The sequence below is a fragment of the Oncorhynchus mykiss genome, chromosome 10 (assembly GCF_013265735.2).
Source record: "Oncorhynchus mykiss isolate Arlee chromosome 10, USDA_OmykA_1.1, whole genome shotgun sequence".
NCBI lineage: Eukaryota > Metazoa > Chordata > Actinopteri > Salmoniformes > Salmonidae > Oncorhynchus > Oncorhynchus mykiss.
In genome coordinates, this window is record NC_048574.1 from 65,883,912 (window position 1) to 65,905,706 (window position 21,795).

Here is a 21,795-nt window from a genome sequence, read left to right on the forward strand (position 1 = left end):
ATTATTGTTATTGTTGCTGCATTTTCGAAGAAGGACCCTAGAATTAAGCATTTCGTTGGACAACGTATACCATGAGTATCCCGTACGTACAACTTAAAACTAGAGGGGATTAAAATTATATTAATACCTTACATTTATTGAAAATGTGCATCTGAAAATACTTTACTGATTGCATTATTAATACCAACCATGGAATATACCCTTTTTGCCAATGTTTGCAACGCTTAATAGCAATAACCAATATCAGAGATGGGTAACTGATTGGGGTGAGGGCCCCAAAAAATGGAAGTCATGGGGCGCAGTGAGTTTACAGCAAAGTAAGTTTAAAGTTCATTTTCTGCAATTCTGCACATTTTGATATGGAGCATAGAGAACATATTTGGTGTTTTAAAGCAAGTTTGTAATTCTATACATCTTGCCATAGGCAGAGAAATTAGCATTTTTACAGCTTATTTCCTGCATTTCTACACATTTTGCCATAGGGTGGAGGAAAATGTTTGTGGTTTTTAATATTATAACTGATGAACAACAGGGCCCCACCCCGGTTGGTAATTTGGCCGTGCTTACTACAAGGTTAGATAGCTGTCTGCTAGACTAATTTACCACTCTAAAAACATTTAGCTGACAATTGAGTGACGGCTGAGGCACAACCAAATCTCGAAATTACACCTTGTGTATTCTATTATTCTTACTCTCAACAAGAGGGAGGCCATGAGTTGCCCACCCCTGCTCTATATTAACATAATGTGTGTTCCAGACAGCATTGAGGTGACTTCTTGACATTCCACAACAGCCTCTTACAAAGAAGCAAAACTTTTTTCATAAAATAAAGTGGGATAGTGACGCGAGGCATGATTTGAGAGAACGTAGAATAACTGCTCATTTACAGAGTATCTTATCACTTTCTAACTTTTGGCAAGGTCTCCGTATCAAGAGCAAGATATGTAATATCTAAATTATAGCCTGTTTTTATATCAGTTTTGCAGCAAAAATAGTAGAATGACTAGAGAAGCTGCAGTGGTGAATACATGGACACAGCTGACCTCTCATGTCCATTTATGGTAACTACAGAACAAATGACTAAAGCTGACTGATTGAATTCAAAACAATTATGAATACCTTCAATAGATTAGAATGATAAAAAAGGAATTAAAACCCTGGTTAAAGGTGAGTAAATGTAACTTAATTCCATTTGATGCATATTTCTCTACTCATATTCTGACCTTGAACTAATGCTGCATTCGTAACCAAGTCGGAATTGGGAATTTACCACATACGACTGGGAAAAATACACTTTAATGCCAACTGGTAATTAATTACTAGTGGGAAACTCGTCTATCATTCTGCGTTCCCACTTCTCCCACATGCTGACTTCTGATGTCACCTACTAAGTCTGACAGCACAACTGATTGGCAAACGTACTGCAACTTGAGAAATCATAGACTGAACTGATTAAAAATAAGAAGAAACTATACTATAACACAAAGATAAATTATATAAATAATGATAGTAAAAAGCTTTGGAGCACATTATATGAAATTTTGGGCAAAAAGGCAAACAGCTCCATCATTCATTGAATCAGATGGCTCATTCATCACAAAACCCACTGATATTGCCAACTACTTTAATGATTTTGTCATTGGCAAGATTAGAAAACATAGGCATGACATGCCAGCAACAAATGCCGACACTACACATCCTAGTATAATTGATCAAATTATGAAAGACAAGGATTGTAATTTGTTATTCCGTAAAGTAAGTGTGGAAAAGGTGAAAATAGTATTGTTGTCTATCAACAATGACAAGCCACCGAGGTCTGACAACTTGGATGGAAAATTACTGAGGATAATAGCGGACGATATCGCCACTCCTATTTGCCATATCTTCAATTTAAGCCTACTAGAAAGTGTGTGTCCCCAGGCTTGGAGGGAAGCAAAAGTCATTCCGCTACCTAAGAATAGTAAAGCCCCCTTTACTGGCTCAAATAGCCGACCAATCAGCCTGTTACCTACCAACCCTTAGTAAACTTTTAGAAATAATTGTGTTTGATCAGATACAATGCTATGTTACAGTAAACAAATTGTTAAACTTTCAGCACGCATATAGGGAAGGACATTCAACAAGCACAGCACTCACACATATGACTGATGATTGGCTGTGTAGTGAGGTGCGTACTGGCGGTAGAGAAGTCAGAAGCAGGGGAGCGGAAACTGATTTACCACGGTGTCGTGTAATCAACATAAACCACCGTCAACAGAACAATACATGAAATGGGTCAAACAAAACCCGGTAATCACCAGCATACCGTGCACAAGCACTACAAGAAACAATTACGGACAAGGACATGGGGGGAGAACAGAGGGTTAAATACACAACATGTGGGGGCTGTTTTGCTAGACGTCAGTGGGGCTTTTGACATTACCAATCATAGTCTGCTGCTGGAAAAACGTATGTGTTATGGCTTTACACCCCTGTGACATAGTGGATAAAGAGTTACCTTTCTAACAGACCACAGAGGGTGTTCTTTAATGGAAGCCTCTCCAACATCATCCAGGTAGAATCCAGAATTCCCCAGGGCAATCTTTACTAACGACATGCCACTGGCTTTGAATAAATCCAGTGTGTCTATGTACAGTATGTGAATGACTCAACACTATGCAAGTAAGCTACAGTTAGTTAGTTTCAGAATGGGTGGCACGGAATAAGTTAGTCCTAAATATTTCAAAAACACCATACCATTGTATTTGGGACAAATCATTCACTAAACCCTAAACCTCAACTAAATCTTGTAATGAATCATGTGGAAATTGAGCAAGTTGAAGTGACTAAACTGCTTGGAGTACCCTGGATTGTAAACTGTCATGGTCAAAACATGTTGATATATCAGTAGCTAAGATGGAGGGGGAATGTCCATAATAAAGTGCTGCTCTGCCTTCTTAACAACACTGTCAACAAGGAAGGTCCTACAGGCCCTAGTTTTGTCTCATCTGGACTAATGTTCAGTCGTGTGGTCGGGTGCAACAAAGAGGGACTTTGGCTCAGAACAGGGCAGCACGGCTGGCCCTTACATGTACATGGAGAGCTAACATTAATGATATGCACGTACAACTCTCATGGCTTAAAGTGGAGGAGAGATTGACTTCTTCACTACTTGTTTTTGTAAGAAGTGTTGACAAGCTGAATGCAGCTTGGACACCCATGCATACCCCACACGACATGCCACCAGAGGTTTCTTCACAATCCCCAAGTCCAGAACAGACTATGGGAGGTGCACAGTACTACATAGACCCATAACTATATGGAACTCTATTCCATATCAGGTAACTGATGCAGATCTAAAAAAAAATAGATAAAAATACACCTTATGGAACAGCGGGGACTGTGAAGAGACACACACACAGGTACAGACACACGTATACACACACAAACGCTACCACACGCACTCTACACATGTAATATTGTTGTATGGTGGTATTATACCTTGTGTATTGTAGATATGTAGTGGTGTAATAATGTTATATGACGTACTGTTTTATATGTAATGTAAGAACCTTAATGTGTTGGGACTCCAGAAAGAGTAGCAAAGGATCCCTAATAAATACAAATACCTACTCAGGAAATTACCCTGATAACAGCATTTTCGGCAGTTAAATGCAACGACAAAACATTATTTATAAAAAGCAATCTATTAATATGTTTTTTGAACACTATCATTTTGTTTATAAGCATGATAGCTGTGCTTCTAGTGTGTGCAGCTTGTTTGTCGTTAGCCAATCAGTGTTTCTCAACGAGTTCAAAGCACGTGACTGCATCCAACTGGTATTTATGACTCCCACTTGGTTACAAACTCAGCATTAAGCATGGGGAAACGCATGTGCCAGCCAAGTATTTGTTTGGGGTGGAGATCACAGAAATGGAGGTGTGTCTACAGATACACGTATTCTGACTTCGACTCAATTCCCTCATAATTCCTCCAGTTTTACTCGCGAATAAACCACGAATAAGGTCGAGCGAACCTATCGGTTCCAAGTGTAAAACATCTACTTCCCCGTTTCCGATAAAAAATAACACCATTCTCCATGCACTATAATCTATAAATTGATCGGAGCTGTTGATAATAGGTCATCTGCATGGAGAAGGGGATTGTAAATAATAATAGCAATTGTTTTATAAGATTTTTCCTTCTGATCACTGGAGATGAATGTGATACCAGTCATGGAAGCAAACTATAAAGCATATAAATAAATTATAATTAGATGAACTCATAAGTCATATCCAGTGGTGACCTGTCATTCAGGGCTGGGGGGGCTAGCCCCCACCTGTTTTGAGACCCACATTTTTACCAACCCCCCAAAATGTAAATGAACCCTTCCTGGGAGATTTGGAGAGACCTACTCAGTCAGTCACTCGATAATATATTAATACTCTCGCAAACTGTTGATTCTATTCGATAAGATAGATTCAAATTGTATGTTAAACATCGCAGCGTAGTTGAAAGATATATGGCGTGTAGAAATCCGAAGAGGGTGGGTGGCCAGCAGAGATAGGAGGGATGGGCTGAGGGGAATCAAGGGTTGGAATATAGAACTGGAGATGAGTGGGAGTAAAGTTACTGATTGAGGGGTGGGGACTTATAATATATTTTTAAAAAGCATATCAGCATGACATGCATTGATGACGCGGCAAAGCCTTGCCTAACGACAGTCGTGCCAAATGAACCTTTAAGAAAGAAGATACCTATTCAGTTGTACAACTGAAATGTGTCTTCCACATTTAACCCAACTCCTCTGAATCAGAGAGGCGCCCTGGGGGGCTGGCTTAATCCACATCATCGGCACCCGGGGATCAGTAGGTTAACTGCCTTGCTCAGGGGCAGAATGACAGATTTTAACACCTTGTCAGCTCAGGGATTCGATCCACCAACCATACGGTTGGTTGCTGGCCAAATGCTCTAACCGCTAGGCTACCTCCCGGCACTCTCAAATGTTTTAGTTGTATGCCCCGACGCCTTTGACTGTTTTTGACTATTTCTATCATGTTAAATATGACTATTAATATAAATATTATTAATATGATTAATTATTATTAATATCACTATCAGCATCGACTGTCAGAAATAACCACACATATTTAACTGCCAACGTATCATTGTTTTGTTTACCTTCATTTGCTTTGTCTGTAAAGGCTGCCACGTCCGTGTGGTTGTTGCTGAGGATCACTAGTAATAGTTGATCGTATTTCATGTAAAACAAAACAAAAATGAACGTGTAGGCAAATTAAATCATTATGGAGCGCAGACCAAGCTGTAAGTTTGTAACAGTTTGAACCATCATCACACAATTCCATTCAAGTGCGGGCAATAGGCTAGGGTATACTATTGTACACTATTCTCCCTATTATTATTCTTTCTACACTACCTTGGGTTGATGAACTGAATGTGGCAAATTTCAGAATGAATGAAACCACTGAATGAATGAAACACTATTTTTCAATGAACCTTTAGTATTCATGAAAACGTCCTTAAACATACAGTACATATTGTGAAACAACTGTTTTGAAATCTATGCACGAGTTCTCAAACGGAGATAAATATGCATATGTTTTGATGGCTATCTTTCATTGATCTCCATTCTGAAAGCATTCTCCATAAGGCTACATTATAATATTGTGCAGATCAAAATCAAATGAAAAGTACACAGCATTTAAAGGACACCCCCAGAGGAAGTTTCCGCCACTAGTTCGATATAATTTCCTGTCCTAGAGATAAACATCAACAAATGGGGCACTGAAAACTTCGCCACAGATGGAAACCACTGGACTATCTTTGACTTTGCCATCTATTGTTATCTCCAAAGTTTTGACACTGTCCATAAATTGCGGCTGCGAATCCGCCATATAAATAGTTGAAGAATAAGATAAAAGATCCGAAAATATTGAACAATGTTTTTCTATATTGAACAAAAATATTAACGCAACATGCAACAATTTCAACGATTTTTCCGAGTTACAGTTCATAGAAGGAAATCCATCAATTGAAATAAATTCATTAGGCCCTAATCTATGGATTTCACATGACTGGGTCGCAGCCATGAGTGGTTCTCGGAGGGCATAGCCCCACCCACTTGGGAGCCAGGCCCAGCCAATCAGAATGAGTTTTTACCCCAAAAAGGGCTTTATTACAGACATAAATACCACTCTGCCCAGAAGATCCAGCAGGGCAAGAAGACAGATGTGGAGGTCTTAGGCTGGCATGGTTACAAGTGGTCTGCGGTTGTGAGGCCGGTTGGATGTACTGCCAAATTCTCTAAAACAACGTTGGAGGTGGCTTATGTAGAGAAATGTACATTCAATTCTCTGGCAACAGCTCTGGTGGACATCCCTGCAGTCAGCATGCCAATTGCACACTCCCTCAAAACTTGAGACATCTGTGGCATTGTGTTGTGTGGAAAAACAGCACATTTCAGAGTGGCCTTTTCTTGTCCCCAGCACAAGGTGCACCTGTGTAATGATCATGCTGTTTAATCAGCTTCTTGATATGTGGTAGAGCAAAGCCAAGTCAGACGGTGCGCATGGTTCTCACAGGGGAAGTGAAATGATAGGCTACACATAACTTTAAATTCCTTGAATAAACATTTTGCGGGTGCCTTTTCATAATCTGGATAGACACGTTTCTAGCTAATGTTACACCAATCAAAGCAGTAGAGCATGTAGTGAAGCAAAACTTTAGTGGACAAAATCATTAATCTTGGGGCGACGGGGGGAGTAGGTTTGTAAAACGCTATCATATGACGCAATTATACCATTTATAATATACTGTATATATTTTAATACTGACCGGATTTTTTGTTTTTTTATCGGTGAAAATGTACAAATTATCCAATGGATTATGATAATTTTCTAGTACGAAAATGAGGTGCAAAAAAACCATTTAATTTGCTCCTACTTTAATTTGCTCCATGGCTGAGGCGGCCAAGTGGAACAAAGGCTGTCATCTCAGTGGCGAAGAGGAATAACATTGCAGACGTTTCTGATTAATAAACAATGCCATGCTGGTGGGTGGTAACATTCAAATAAAACCCAGCGCTGAAACGAAACGTAGGCTGAAAATAATCTGTATGTCATATCATAAGAAAAGACTGCATTCACATGGATTTGCACAAAGTGGGCAGGTTGGATGTGTCACTTCAAGCCCAAATATATCATACTTTGACTAAAACGATGACTTACTGAATTAAATCGTTGGGCAACACCGTGGGTAAGCTCTGGCCATCATCTTTCAGCTTGAAAAAGTGGATTTCTACTGGTGTGGGCGAATCAAGGGATTGATTAAGATGAACAAACAGAACAACTCCCTGATCAAATTGGTAGGCCACCCAGTGGGTGTGTTTTCTGGAACTTTATCAACATGTATACATTGTGCACAAGGGAGCCACACCCGCAAACCTTGTTACGCACGTGTATAGGGTAAGTCTGAATAACACATACTAAGAAGTGCTTAAATCAAAATGTGTAAAAAAGGCATACATTTCCTAAGGCTGAATCGTCCCATTAGTGCACATGTAGACGAGTTACGAAAACTCTTCGAAAGTGGGCACACAATCATCACTTTTGAATGAGCACCCACATGCATAATCATAAGTCCATGGGCATCTTCTTGGCTGCTATCTACATGTAATATCATTGTGATATGTGTCATCATATAAATGCTCACACGCCATACAATTGCAATATTTAATGTACTTTTTTCAAATTTTATTCATGTTTACTACATCATTTTCATTGGCTGAACTTCACAACTTCAAATCGTACAATCACGGGGACCAGAAATCTGAAAAACCCATTCAAGTATACACTTAATAAATTATTGTTCTTAAAAAAAAAGACTAAATAAATTAATACAAAATAAATACTAATTAAATAATCATGGAAAATAAATAGCCTTACAAAAATGAGCAATTAACGTCATGAACCTCCGATATAGTACAAATCCACCATGCGATCTTGAGAGAGTGACAGTTGGAACATTCCTTTTTCAACCTGAAACAAACAAATACAGTCTACTAGACCTGCTGTGTTTGACCTTTGACCCATAGAGGACCTAGAGGACAGTGTTCTGGAGGTTTCTGTGTCCTCGACCAGCAAGGTGCCCCTGTGTGGCGGCTTAGCTTGGGTCTAGTCTAGTCTGGTTAGTTCTCTGAGAATAGGCGACCTTGAACGTCCCATCAGCCCATTGGGCAGAACCAGGCAGAATCCCAGAATCTCTTTCAGCCAGGAAGGAGTCTTTATCCTCCATTTTGGATCTGATCCCATCGGGCAGAGGATCCGCAGACAGAACAGAAACATAGCCCCAGCCCCAGCCCCCCCACCCCCTTCTTTTCCACTTTGTAGCCCCCACGTTGATGAGCTGGGGGGTCTGGGAGACAGGACCGCTAGCTAACTGGCTGGCCACTTGCTGCTACAATGCACACGTTTGTTTAGTTTTTTTGTCGTGGGGGTTGGCGCCTGGTTCCTAGGAGCTGGCAGCCGCAGCGCTGTTGAATTTGTCCAGGACGGTGGCGTTGACTCTCTGGAACAGCCACTGCTGCGTCTCCGACCCAGGGTCGCATTTATTCATGAAAATCCTCTTATCACCGGGACTGCAGTCCATGCAACCGCTGCTCACCAGGTGGTACAGCAATTTATCCTGTATGTGTTGGCCCAGAGAGCGAGAGAGAGCGTGTGAGAGAGACACAGAGCGCGAAAGAAAAAGCATGAGGTAGAGATAGAGAGCGAGAGCGAGAGGAGAGAGAGAGAGAGCAGGAGGCACAGAGAGAAGAGAGGGAGGAAAATAAGGACTGAGATAAATTATTCAAATAAAGTAGAGACAGGTAAGCCTGTCTCCGGCAGGCAGGCTGCTGTTTAATCCTGCTCTCTCATCTCCCACTCCCTTCAAACAGATTACAGACGGGGAGCTGAGCATCTGACTGCAACAAGGTATTTCCTACCTCCGTTGGGGGAGGAGTGAGGGGTCTGAATTTGGGAGGTAAACTAGGCTGAGAAATATGAGTTCAACACACAAGAGTTTTTAAACCCAGAGTTCCAACGGACCATGACATTCCTTTTCTGAATGTTTATTCTTTGGGTTCATCCTCCCTCGCGTGACAGAAAGGGAAAAGGAACACACTCAGCTGCAAACGAAAGAGGAATGGAAGGAAGTACGAATCGTTGAAAACTGACAACACAAATTAAAAATACGTCCCTGGCTTCCAATAAAAGATTATCTATGGTGATTGCGAACTATTAAATATAGCCAGTGATGGATTCAAACTGAAAAAGGATTCTGTGGGGAGGGATAAAGTTGTGGAGAAAGATGAGGAGGTGGAGAACGCCTCAGAGGTACTTGGCAGTCATTTTGTTCTGGTATCATGCGTCCGCCTTCCTGATTTTACAGTGTTCACACAGCCTCAAGCCCCCCTCAGCCCTTTAATAAGCAGCTACTGCATCTGTGTAGCCTGAGCTCAAGACCTGACTGTGTTGTCTTGCCACAGTAATGGAGGTGGCAAACAGATCTGGGACTCACGCTAGCATCTGTGCACCTCGAGTCATTCTAGGCAGAACCTTAAGAGAGATGGGACTGTAATGACATTCTGATTTTGCGCTGAGTAAACATGAATCTCTCCTCCCTAAACGATGTGGAGGAAATAGGAGTGGTGCGATGATAAAATAAGTCCCCTATTACTTTCCTCGACCTGGAACGCAGCAGAAAAAACACGGTGTACATCTTTTCTATTTGATGACTTTGATATTGTGTTGTGACTGAATACATCAGGCCTACTTTCCTTTACTACAGTGTTTACGTGGCTACGTATGGACATTTCCCTGGTGTGTAGGACTGCTATCAACGCAATTGAGTTAGATTGCCTTGCTGTGGCAGTGGAATAACCACACAACTTATGTGTTTTAGCTACCGTCCTGTGGCTGTGGTAGTAATCTGAATGATGTGTTTGATGTGGTGTTATAACAGTAATCATACCAGGCTTTCTGTTGATGATTGATTATTTATTGATAATTTACGTTCCACATGGGATTTAAAGCCAAAACAGAAGTAAAGTAGGTGCCATACAGATACAATATAATCGTGTTCTATTTAATTATGTTTAAAGTTACCTTCCTATAGCTCCAGTGCTGGTTGCCCTTCATGCCGTGGCAGTCGTACAGTGTGACAGGAGAACTCTGGGAGATGGAGTCAAAGCAGAACTTCCTGGTGTGGAGAGGATCCCCTGGCCTGATGTCCTCTCTCCAGCCAAATGTAAATATCTGAATACAAACAAGTACACAGGCACAACATGGTATCCAAGTTCCGTTATGAGATTCACAGTATGACTACCCTAAATGTCATTTTAGAGGCGGATGAACATGAGGACAAGAATGCGGTGATGATCTGTTCAGATTTAACAGTAAACAGCAGGAACATTAGTTGCATATGAAGCAATCACCGGCTACAGTACCCTAAACTTGTTTTGTATTAAAGGAAAATGCCACCCAAACATGATATTTTGGTATTTGTTTCATTAGTCCATTGTTGATATACTACTAATATGTTTTTCATGTCAGCAATCAAGTTTTCAACATATATAACTTTCAAAAATACATAAATAATGCCAGTATGATGCAAATTTATAATAAGTGCATCATACCAGCTGTATTGCTGTATTTTGAAAGTTGTATATCTTGATTGCTGAAAGGCAAAAACATGTTGGGACTCTATCATGGGTGGAATTTTCCTTTTAGTGTAGTTCGGTGTATTTCGTATGTTATGGTTCTTTTGCGAGACTAAGTGTTGTGATGGCTGTTGTGCAGACAGCACATGTTGCAACTAATCCTTAATCAAACGATTGAAATTATAATCTTTAATCAAAGGATTTGCAGAGTACCTTCCCAAAAAGGTGTTTCTTGCACGGGGCAATATGCAGTTCAAACAATAACATTTGCAAATTATATTCCTTAAGTGTCAATGGGTACATACAGTATAATTCATTTAAACGTCACAAAATGGATGTAGCAATTGCAGATTGCTGCTTTAATGGGGCTCCCTAATGGGGCTCCCTGCCAAAATAAAGGTTAAATAAATAAAACATACTCATGGATGGGTCACTCCTGACTGACTGACTGACTGATTGATTAACAGGTCGGACTCATGGAGGGGCCATTCCTGACTAATACTGACTGACTGACTGACTGACTGATTAACAGGCCGGACTCATGGAGGGGCCATTCCTGACTAATACTGACTGACTGACTGACTGACTGACTGATTAACAGGCCGGACTCATGGAGGGGCCATTCCTGACTAATACTGACTGACTGACTGATTAACAGACCGGACTCATGGAGGGGCCATTCCTGACTAATACTGACTGACTGACTGACTGACTGATTAACAGGCCGGACTCATGGAGGGGCCATTCCTGACTAATACTGACTGACTGACTGACTGACTGACTGATTAACAGGCCGGACTCATGGAGGGGCCATTCCTGACTAATACTGACTGACTGACTGATTAACAGACCGGACTCATGGAGGGGCCATTCCTGACTAATACTGACTGACTGACTGACTGACTGATTAACAGACCGGACTCATGGAGGGGCCATTCCTGACTAATACTGACTGACTGACTGACTGATTAACAGACCGGACTCATGGAGGGGCCATTCCTGACTAACACTGACTGACTGACTGACTGAATGATTAACAGGCCGGTGATGTGCTATAGTATAGACCACAGCCCCACTATACAGTATAATATAGTATAGACTACACCATACTATACAGTATAGACTACACCTCACTATACAGTATTATATGGTATAGTCTACTCCCTACTATACAGTATAATATAGTATATATTACACCCTGCTATTAAGTATAATATAGTATAGACATCATACTATACAGTATAGACTACACCTTACTATACAGTATTATATGGTATAGTCTACTCCCTACTATTCAGTATAATATAGTATAGATTACACCCTACTTTACACGATAATCAAGCATTTCACTACACTCGCATTAACATCTGCTAACCATGTGTATGTGACAAATAAAATTGGATTTGATATAGTATAGACTACACTGTACCAAACAGTTTAATTTAGTATAGACTACACCCTAATATACAGTATAATATAGTATAGACTACACCCAGTATACAGTATAATAGGGTATAGACTAAACATACACCCTACTACACAGTATAATATAGTATGGACCACACCCTACTATACAGTATAATATAGACAACACTGTACCATACAGTATAGTATAGACTATACCCTACTATACAGTATAACATAGTATAGACTACACCACGCTATACAGTTTAATATATAGTATAACCTACACCCTACTATGCAGTATAACATAGTATAGACTACACCTACACCCTACTATACAGTATATTATAGTGTAGACTATACCCTGCTATACAGTATAATATAATAGGGTATAGTCTATTATATTACCCTACTATACAGTATAATATAGTATAGAACACACCCTACTATACAGTATAACATAGTATAGACTACACCTACACCCTATTATACAGTATATTATAGTGTAGACTACACCCTACTATACAGTATAACATAGTATAGACTACACCACGCTATACAGTTTAATATATAGTATAACCTACACCCTACTATGCAGTATAACATAGTATAGACTACACCTACACCCTACTATACAGTATATTATAGTGTAGACTATACCCTGCTATACAGTATAATATAATAGGGTATAGTCTATTATATTACCCTACTATACAGTATAATATAGTATAGAACACACCCTACTATACAGTATAACATAGTATAGACTACACCTACACCCTATTATACAGTATATTATAGTGTAGACTACACCCTACTATACAGTATAATATAGTATAGAATACACCCTACTATACAGGATAATGTAGTAGAGACGAACACCTACATCCTACTATACAGTACACGGCTCCGGTTGTACCTACCTGCTCGTGTGCCCAGGTGCGTTCAGCCCCCTCCTTCAGACAGGCGTCCAGTCGCAGCTCTGTCCCTGTGGGGCCGTGCTTGGAGTCTATACACAGACCTGATGCAGCGTTACGAATCTACAAGGACACAAAGAGAGAGAGGGCTCAGTTAAAACCAAACACACACACACACTTTGAAGGCTCCCAAAAACAGCGAAAGGGAGGCTTCGGTGAAGACTTGCACGCCCGCCCACACACACACACACACACACAAACACACAATATACATCTATAGATGTAGAGACCACAGGATGAGATACTCTGTCTTCTCTCTAATGCTCAAAGCTCTGATCAATGGACTCCAGTGTAGAGTGGAATCCATGGCAACCTTCCAAACACACTGTACACAGTAACTTAGTACAAGCAGCCAACTATTTATACACAGTATGTGGTTTTAAGTAACAGCGTATGATCTGACATGGTATCAAAGCTCTCAGTTTGCTGACACGATCTACTCTCACCAGTGACTGTAAGAGATAAGCTAATTAGTTCCTGGAGCATCTTCCTCCCTCTAAATCGGAGTTAGTAGGCGCCCCCCTACTGTGAAAACTTAAAAGTTTCAGAGTTACTTGGCTCTCAAACACATTTGGTTGACTGTGTCATTTGCCTAATTCTCTTTATAGCATTCAGGTGAGCTTGGCTCGTGTCACAGTATGGCTCAATAATGCATGAATCCAGTAGCACTGCATCTAAAGTAGTCTGGTCTCTGTCTGTCTCTGTGGTCCTCACTAACACATTCAGAGGAGAGAGAAAGGCGAGGGCAGAGGAGAGGAGAGAGGACAAAGGAGGAGAGAGGGGGAGAGTGAGTTAGAGTGTGTGAGAGATAGACAGAGAGAGAGGAATGGTTGGAGAGAGGAGGTCCTACAGGGTCAGAGTGAGACACTGTATTTGACAGGAAGGAGACCAAGGATGGAATACTCAGAGGTGTTTTGCACAGGGTTGACTCTCTTATAAAAGTTGTTACCCCTGCTCGCCCCTAGATGGGGCCAAAGACATTAACTAGGGCTGTAGCAAACAATGGTGATTGTTTGACTGTTAGTGTGGAGAATGTCTGACAACAACGCTATGGCTGGCTCTGAAAATGTTGATTATAAAAATGTATACCAACTCAATGTCAGCTCTCCTCAATGTTGTGATAAAGTTGAGATAAAAACTTGTGAGCTGTGAAAAATGGAGCAACAAAAACTAAACTAACGGAATGACAGAAATTCTCTACAAAATGGCGACACATTTCTTGCCTCAGTGCTTTCTGCCTCTTTGGTTGCTCCTGCATCTAAACTGGAGAGGCCCTCCCCTTTTCCCATCATGAAGGAGTGAAATATTCAAGACAAGTGTACATCAACAGAAACATCCATTAGGTACAGGTCAGATGTGACCAATTTTCTACAGGCAGCCCCATCTCTGGAAGGTCACATCGTCACCCACACATAGTTCTACTCTGAGATAAGATTACTTATATTCTCTAGGATGCAGCCAATGAGAAAAGACAGGGAAACACGGTTTTCCTGACATAGACCTAATTCAATCGGACACTATTCCAAAAGGATGATACATACCAATAATAGAAATCTTTGTTGCAAAGTTCTACAGTATTTTACATGGCAAACAATAATAGGAGTTTAGTCCTTTAAATGCTGCAAACAAACTTGGCAATTATGTGCCTATCAGGCACCCGTGGAGCAGCATTATTGTGTAATGAAGCAAAAAGTTTTGCCAGATGTGCAGTTGGAAATGCAAAATAATACCCACCTGCATTGCAATTCAGAAACTTCAAATAATCAAAACTCCCTCAGCCTGCCGCCTGCATCAGCAAAGTGCATTTAACCACAGGGTCATTAGGAGTAAACTGCTGATCGCTCTGAAAGACCAATAATGGTGCGCGAATTGTACTGCATAATGGGCCTTCACTCTCCACTTTTCCCAAGCCTCATCTGTCTGAAATGGGCCCAGGAGTAAAACACAGTGCTTATCCCTGATGCCATGCCTATCAACATGCCAGCGCTGATCTGGAGACACAGTTAGAGCCGAATCAAAAGGCCTGATGATTGCATCACTTCAAGTGATTTAGACCTATTGAAGGAGCCGTGGTGTGGAGTTGTGGGGAAGGAGGAAGATTGGATGGTGGGTAGGGGGTCAGATCGACAGCCCCCTATTTACCCAGTCTGCACAGCACCAAGGCCGAGGTGTCGAGAAGGCTGACCCCCTGATCGTCATCTTCCAGAGATGTAGAGGAAGTTTAATCTGAGCTCTCTCTCCTCTATGTCTGTCTCACAATCTCACTCTCTCTTTGTCCCTCTGATCTTATATCTCTGTCTCTCTCTCTCTGTCTCCCCCCTCTCTCTTCTCTCTCCTCCCTTGCAATCTGGGCTTGAATACCCAATGAGAGATCTTTATAGTTCCATAGATCAGGTGTGGTGACAGCGGAGGGACAGGCGGGGTGACAGGCGGGGTGAGAGCCAGAGAAGAGATGGCACATGAAGCTGTCAGCCTGACGATAAAATTACTACCATCCTCACCCGGGGGAGGAAAGAGGAGATATTTACCTACTGTACAAACATTTTCTCATCAAGGCAGAGCAAGGAATCCAATTATATGTAATGCAAAATGTATTTCATTTTTCATATTAACGTACAACGTGTTCGCCGTGAGGTTTCTGAAATGTTTCAGTGGCTTGAGAGGAGGATGTGGTTTCCTTCCGGCACATTGGATGAATTTATTAGTGAATGATGTATCCCAGGTCCATCTAACCATCTATCAGTGATGATTAAAACTACTCCTGCGCCCAACCTCCCTATGGAAAAAAAACTGGTTGGGAAACAATCTCCACGAATACCTGATTCTTAGCCTGGAATCCCCACTATTTTCAGTTGAAGTTGGAAGTTTACATACACTTAGGTTGGAGTCATTAAAACTCGTTTTTCAACCACTCCACAAATTCCTTGATAACAAACTATAGCTTTGACAAGTCGGTTAGGACATCTACTTTGTGCATGACACAAGTCATTTTTCCAACAATTGTTTACAGACAGATTATTTAACTTATCATTCACTGTATCACATTTCCAGTGGGTCAGAAGTTTACATACACTAAGTTGACTGTGCCTTTAAACAGCTTGGAAAATTCCAGAAAATGATGCCATGGCTTTAGAAGCTTCTGATAGGCTAATTGACATCATTTGAGTCAATTGGAGGTGTACATATGGATGTATTTCAAGGTCTACCTTCAAACTCAGTGTCTCTTTGCTTGACATCATACCGCTCAGGAAGGAGACGGGTTCTGTCTCCTAGAGATGAACATACTTTGGTCCGAAAAGTGCAAATCAATTCCAGAACAACAGCAAAGGACCCTGTGAAGATGCTGGAGGAAACAGGTACCAAAGTATCTATGTCCACAATAAAATGAGTCCTATATTGATATAATCTGAAAGGCCGCTCAGAAAGGAAGAAGCCACTGATCCAAAACTGCCATAAAAAAGCCAGACTACAGTTTGCAACTGCACATGGGGACAAAGATTGTACTTTTTGGAGAAATGTACTCTGGTCTGGTCTGATGAAACAAAAATAGAACTGTTTGGCCATAATGACCATCGTTATGTTTGGAGGAAAAAGGGGGAGGCTTGCAAGCCGAAGAACATCATCCCAACCTTGAAGCACGGGGGTGGTAGCATCATGTTGTGGGGGTGCTTTGCTGCAGGATGGACCGGTGCACCTCACAAAATAGATGGCTTCATGAGGATGGAAAATTATGTTGATATATTGAAGCAACATCTCAAGACATCAGTCAGGAAGTTAAAGCTTGGTCGCAAATGGGTCTTCCAAATGGACAATGACCCCAAGCATACTTCCAAAGTTGTGGCAAAATGGCTTGATGACAACAAAGTCAAGGTATTGGAATGGCCATCACAAACCCTGACCTCAATCCCAAAGAAAAATTGTGGGCAGAACTGAAAAAGCGTGTGCGAGCATGGAGGCCTACAAATCTGACTCAGTTACACCAGCTCTGTCAGGAGAAATCTGCCAAAATTCACCCAACTTTTTGTTGGAAGCTTGTGGAAGGCTACCCGAAACGTTTGACCCAAGTTAAACAATTTAAAGGCAATACTACCAAATACTAAATGAGTGTATGTAAACTTCTGACCCACTGGGAATGTAATGAAAGGAATAAAAGCTGAAATAAATCATTCTCTCTACTATAATTCTGACATTTCAGAATCCTGATCCTAAATGACCTAAGACAGAGAATTTTTATTGAGATTAAATGTCAGGAATTGTGAAAAAACGGGAGCTTAAATGTATTTGGCTAAGGTGTATGTAAACCTCCGACTTCAACTGTAAATGGTGAACGGAGCATACGAGTGTGGATTCCAGGCAACCTGATTCCAGCTCCTGCATTTATGGGTATGATTGCCTGAGGCTAGATCCCATCCTCACAGAGCGCAGATAGAGTGAGATTGTGTGTGTGTGCCAGAGAAACAGATAGAATGAGATAGTAATAAACTGCCAAGGCCATCTCCAGCCCCATCCCTTCACAGGTAACACAGAGAGGCATTATATATACCTCAGAATACGATGCAGCAAACTGCATGCCATGTTTATGAACAATGTAAAGTCAAATCTGCTACTTATGGTTTCTGGGGGTAGAGAAGCAGACAGTCCAGCTGTGTCCGTTTTGTGACACTGTCTACTCTAAAACATTTCATTAGCAGGCTGCTGGCTGCCTGTCCCATATGAGAAACGCATTACGTTTCAGCGAGCACCAGACATTCATAAATCAATGAACATGGAAGAGTCCCAAATGGCCCCCTATTCCCTATATAGTGCACTATTTTGAGCCATGATCAAAAGCAATGCACTATAAAAGGGAATAGGGTGCCATTTGGGATGTAGCTCTGGTAGAATAATAGCCTTCCGTGACACACCTGTGGAGGCATTCAGGGGCTGTCTCTTAGCTGATGTATTGGTGTCTGGAAATAGATTCATTCATTACAATACCAGCTAAAAATACGCAAGAAACCAAATCAGCCTGTGGATACTGCTCAGACTTAGCTGTTATTGGTGGCATGTAAGAGAGTGGGTTTATGTAGGCCTAAGTATTGTGAGAAGTCCTATTATTTGTATCAATGCCTCAGTAAGTGACCTCGAAAACATGACCTGACGTTTCATTTTGGATTCTAAGGTAATCACATATGGTTTTATATGCCTTTGTATGCTTTTCTGTTCGTGTGTGTGTGTGTGTACCGGCTCCTTCGAATGTGTCAATTCGTTCTGTAGGTGCGTTAGCTCTGTCCGTATGCGTACGCACTCTTGCATGTGTGTGAATGTGTGTGGTGGTTCTGTGTGTATTCCTAACTTCCTACCTCTCCCCAGGCGGCAGGCAGCGGCTCCACAGCGGGGTAGTACTTGGCCAGGTCCCAGGCCACAGCGTTCATGTACCACTTGAAGTCTTTACACTTGAGGTGTCTTCTCAGCTCCTTCTGGGCCGTCAGGTCCCCGGTGGACAGGTGGCGGTACTCTGGACGACGCTGGTAGATGAACTCTGTGTACTCATCCATCCATGTCTCAGCCACCCTCTTCAGGTTCTGAGATAAGGGAGAGAGAGAGATGGGGTTAGGAGATGGACTGTCTGTGTGTTTAGCTTATCACAGCACAGGTCACAGTGCGCTGAGTAAGTCAGACCTCATCTTAAATCAGATAGTTAAACTGAGGATGTAGGTCCAGCCATCTATCAGCCATGTGCAACCAGTCAAAATGGCTGCATGTTAGCCATAACCAGTTGATGGAAGCAGTGTATTGACTGGTCAGTCTAACTTACTCTGGCTAGGCTTGTTCCAGATGGCACTTTGTAGGGGACGTATTTCCTGTAGATATGTCCAACTCGGGAGCATGGTACGTCGTACATACTGCCCCCACACATCCATACCTGAATGGAGATGGAACACAAACAATACCTCAGTACATTACTTCAAAAGCTTCCTGTCAGCCTGCTAGCTATGTGTTCTAAGCAAGGCTGCAAAACCTTTGTAACTTAACCAACCGTGTTTTAGGGTCGCAAAATGTCAGGAACAATTAATACATTTTCTGGTTTTTCCAGAATACCTGGTTGGATGATTCTGGATTTCCTGCTTATTCCCTCCTGATTCTGGATTTCCTGCTTATTCCCTCCTGATTCTGGGATTTCCTGCTTATTCCCTCCTGATTCTGGGATTTCCTGCTTATTCCCTCCTGATTCTGGGATTTCCTGCTTATTCCCTACTGATTCTAGGATTTCCTGCTTATTCCCTCCTGATTCTGGGATTTCCTGCTTATTCCCTCCTGATTCTGGGATTTCCTGCTTATTCCCTCCTGATTCTGGGATTTCCTGCTTATTCCCTCCTGATTCTGGGATTTCCTGCTTATTCCCTCCTGATTCTGGGATTTCCTGCTTATTCCCTCCTGATTCTGGGATTTCCTGCTTATTCCCTCCTGATTCTGGGATTTCCTGCTTATTCCCTCCTGATTCTGGGATTTCCTGCTTATTCCCTCCTGATTCTGGGATTTCCTGCTTATTCCCTCCTGATTCTGGATTTCCTGCTTATTCCCTCCTGATTCTGGGATTTCCTGCTTATTCCCTCCTGATTCTGGGATTTCCTGCTTATTCCCTCCTGATTCTGGGATTTCGGGAGAAATCAGAACATTTATTGAATGTTCCCGGAATTTTTCAACCCTAGTTGTAAGCATTGAAGTAAAGAAAGAAAAGAAAAAAAGCACACTTTGTTTTTCCTATTGTTCCAGAAAGGAATCTTTCAATTTTAAAGCCCTGAGTTATTGTGGACTGAGTTCAGAGTGAGGATATTGTTGTTGAAATGGTTGTGTTCTGTTTGTTGCAAGACCCTAACAGACAACCTATTGTCCTGTCCCTCTGTCCACACTTGAAGTGGATTCCCACTTTGTCTGCTTGGCAGGGCCACATTATAAGCCTCTTTGAGCGGAGGGACTGAAAGAAATCCTATTTCCAGAGCACTCCGCTCGATACCCCTCTTTTCCTGCATCAAAGGAAGAGCTAGAAAGAAGAGGGAGGAAGAGGGCAGGTGTCAGTAGTGCAACTCTGAACCCCTTCAGTCTGCTATCCTCTCCCTTACTGTCTCCCTTACTCTCTCTTCCTCCCTATGCCTCTCTTTATCTCTTCATGTCCCGCCATTCTTTCTCATTCCTCTCCCCTCTTTCCCTCCCTCTCTCACCCCTCCTTCTTTCAAACTTGGCAGCTTGATTAGAATTAAAGTGGTCATGCTGACTGTTTGGAAAGGATGCTGGGACATTTCACCTCTCCTCCGCTTCTCCTCCTCTCTCCCGCGGTGTGTGTGAGCGCTCCACCTGTCTCCCTGCTCTGCCATATCAAAATGAGGCAGGGTGCTTTCCTGTGGAGCCTCAGGTTAATGGTCAAGCTGGCTTTACAGGCTCCATTGACATGTGGAGAGATTCCTCCAGTCTTCAGAAAATGGCCTCCTCAGAGGACAAGTGTAGATGTTCATTAACCTCTCATTTCAGCAGAAATACGAGGGGTTTATGAATGACTCCCATGCGTTCATGAGTAACAATTTGTTTTAGCGAGGTAAAATTTGAGGTAAAATTCCTCGAGATGCTTTGATGATATCTGGTCAATGTGAGAAACAACCAGTGTCAATAGATTGTCAGTCTAACAGCTATCATATGTAGGCTAACTGTCAGACATCCATACTCCATGACAGTAGAGGAGAGTGGGGTTAGTTGAGCCAAAGCGGTCAGTTGAGCCACCCTTGTTTCTAGGAAACCATACACATAATGTATAATTTGACCAAATATTTAGGAAGAGGTCATCATTTCATGGAGTCTATGAAAGTAGAAACCACATGGAAAAAGTGGTAAGCAAGTTAGGTCTAAAAAGTCTAAATAATTTATTGTGTTAGAGGTTTCATGATGCTTCTAAACCAAAGTAGATAATCTTAAGAGTGTTCTATATATCAGTTTGGGTCTCTATAAGCTTCAATATGAGATCCTAAACCTAGCATGAAAGTGCATCCTTGTAGATGTGTGGGGTAATAAAGTCAAAATGTTTGTCTTGGGGTAAGTTGAGCCAATGGCAAGTTGAGCAAATTGAAGTGTTTTCTTCCCAAGTGTAATGCAAGGAATTATTGGTGGGATATGAGGTTACAACAGGGCCTGGCCTATGTTCATTTTAAAAAGTACAAAGTGTTTGTTAGGTGTTAAGCCTGTGTTAAAGGATTCTACAAAATAATAAAAGACAAAAATGCGATTGTGATTATGATGAATTGTGTTTGAGAAATGAAAATGGTTTCAAAAATGTAGTGCTAATATTTCAATCAATACAGACATTTGTAGACGGCATAGCTATGTTTTCAAAACTGAAATGTTTTCATGAATTCTGATTGTTTCCAGAGATACACAACATCCTGAAATATATGGAGATATCTTTGCTAGAAATAATACTATGAAAGTTTAGATGCCAATCACCATATACGTTCAACGATTAAAAAGCCTGGAAGGAGGAGAGATGACTAGAAACGATTCGGTTGACCGTTTTTATGTGTGGATTAATTGTCGGAGTAGAGGACCTTGTGCATTTCAGGTAAAATAACAACATAATGTTTATATCCCAGGACAAATTAGCTAGCAGCAGCAAGCTAGCTAAATAGGACAAATTAGCTAGCAAATGCAAGCTAACTAGCTAAATTGCCATAAATGTTTAATGCTTT

General features: G+C 41.4%; 1 protein-coding gene across 2 annotated transcripts in view; it reads right to left on the minus strand.

The window, feature by feature from the left end:
- Positions 1-7,734: 7,734 nt before the first annotated feature.
- LOC110534499 (polypeptide N-acetylgalactosaminyltransferase-like 6) overlaps positions 7,735-21,795 on the minus strand; it is a 256,904-nt gene continuing 242,843 nt past the window's right edge. For both annotated transcript variants that reach the window (XM_036933625.1, XM_036933624.1), the window contains exons 9-13: positions 18,879-18,986; positions 18,424-18,645; positions 13,028-13,144; positions 10,147-10,296; positions 7,735-8,683 (exon numbers count right to left, since the gene is read on the minus strand). In XM_036933625.1, the coding sequence (XP_036789520.1) occupies positions 8,510-8,683; positions 10,147-10,296; positions 13,028-13,144; positions 18,424-18,645; positions 18,879-18,986 (771 nt within the window). In that variant the 3' untranslated portion in view covers positions 7,735-8,509. The remainder of the gene's footprint in view (positions 8,684-10,146; positions 10,297-13,027; positions 13,145-18,423; positions 18,646-18,878; positions 18,987-21,795) is intronic.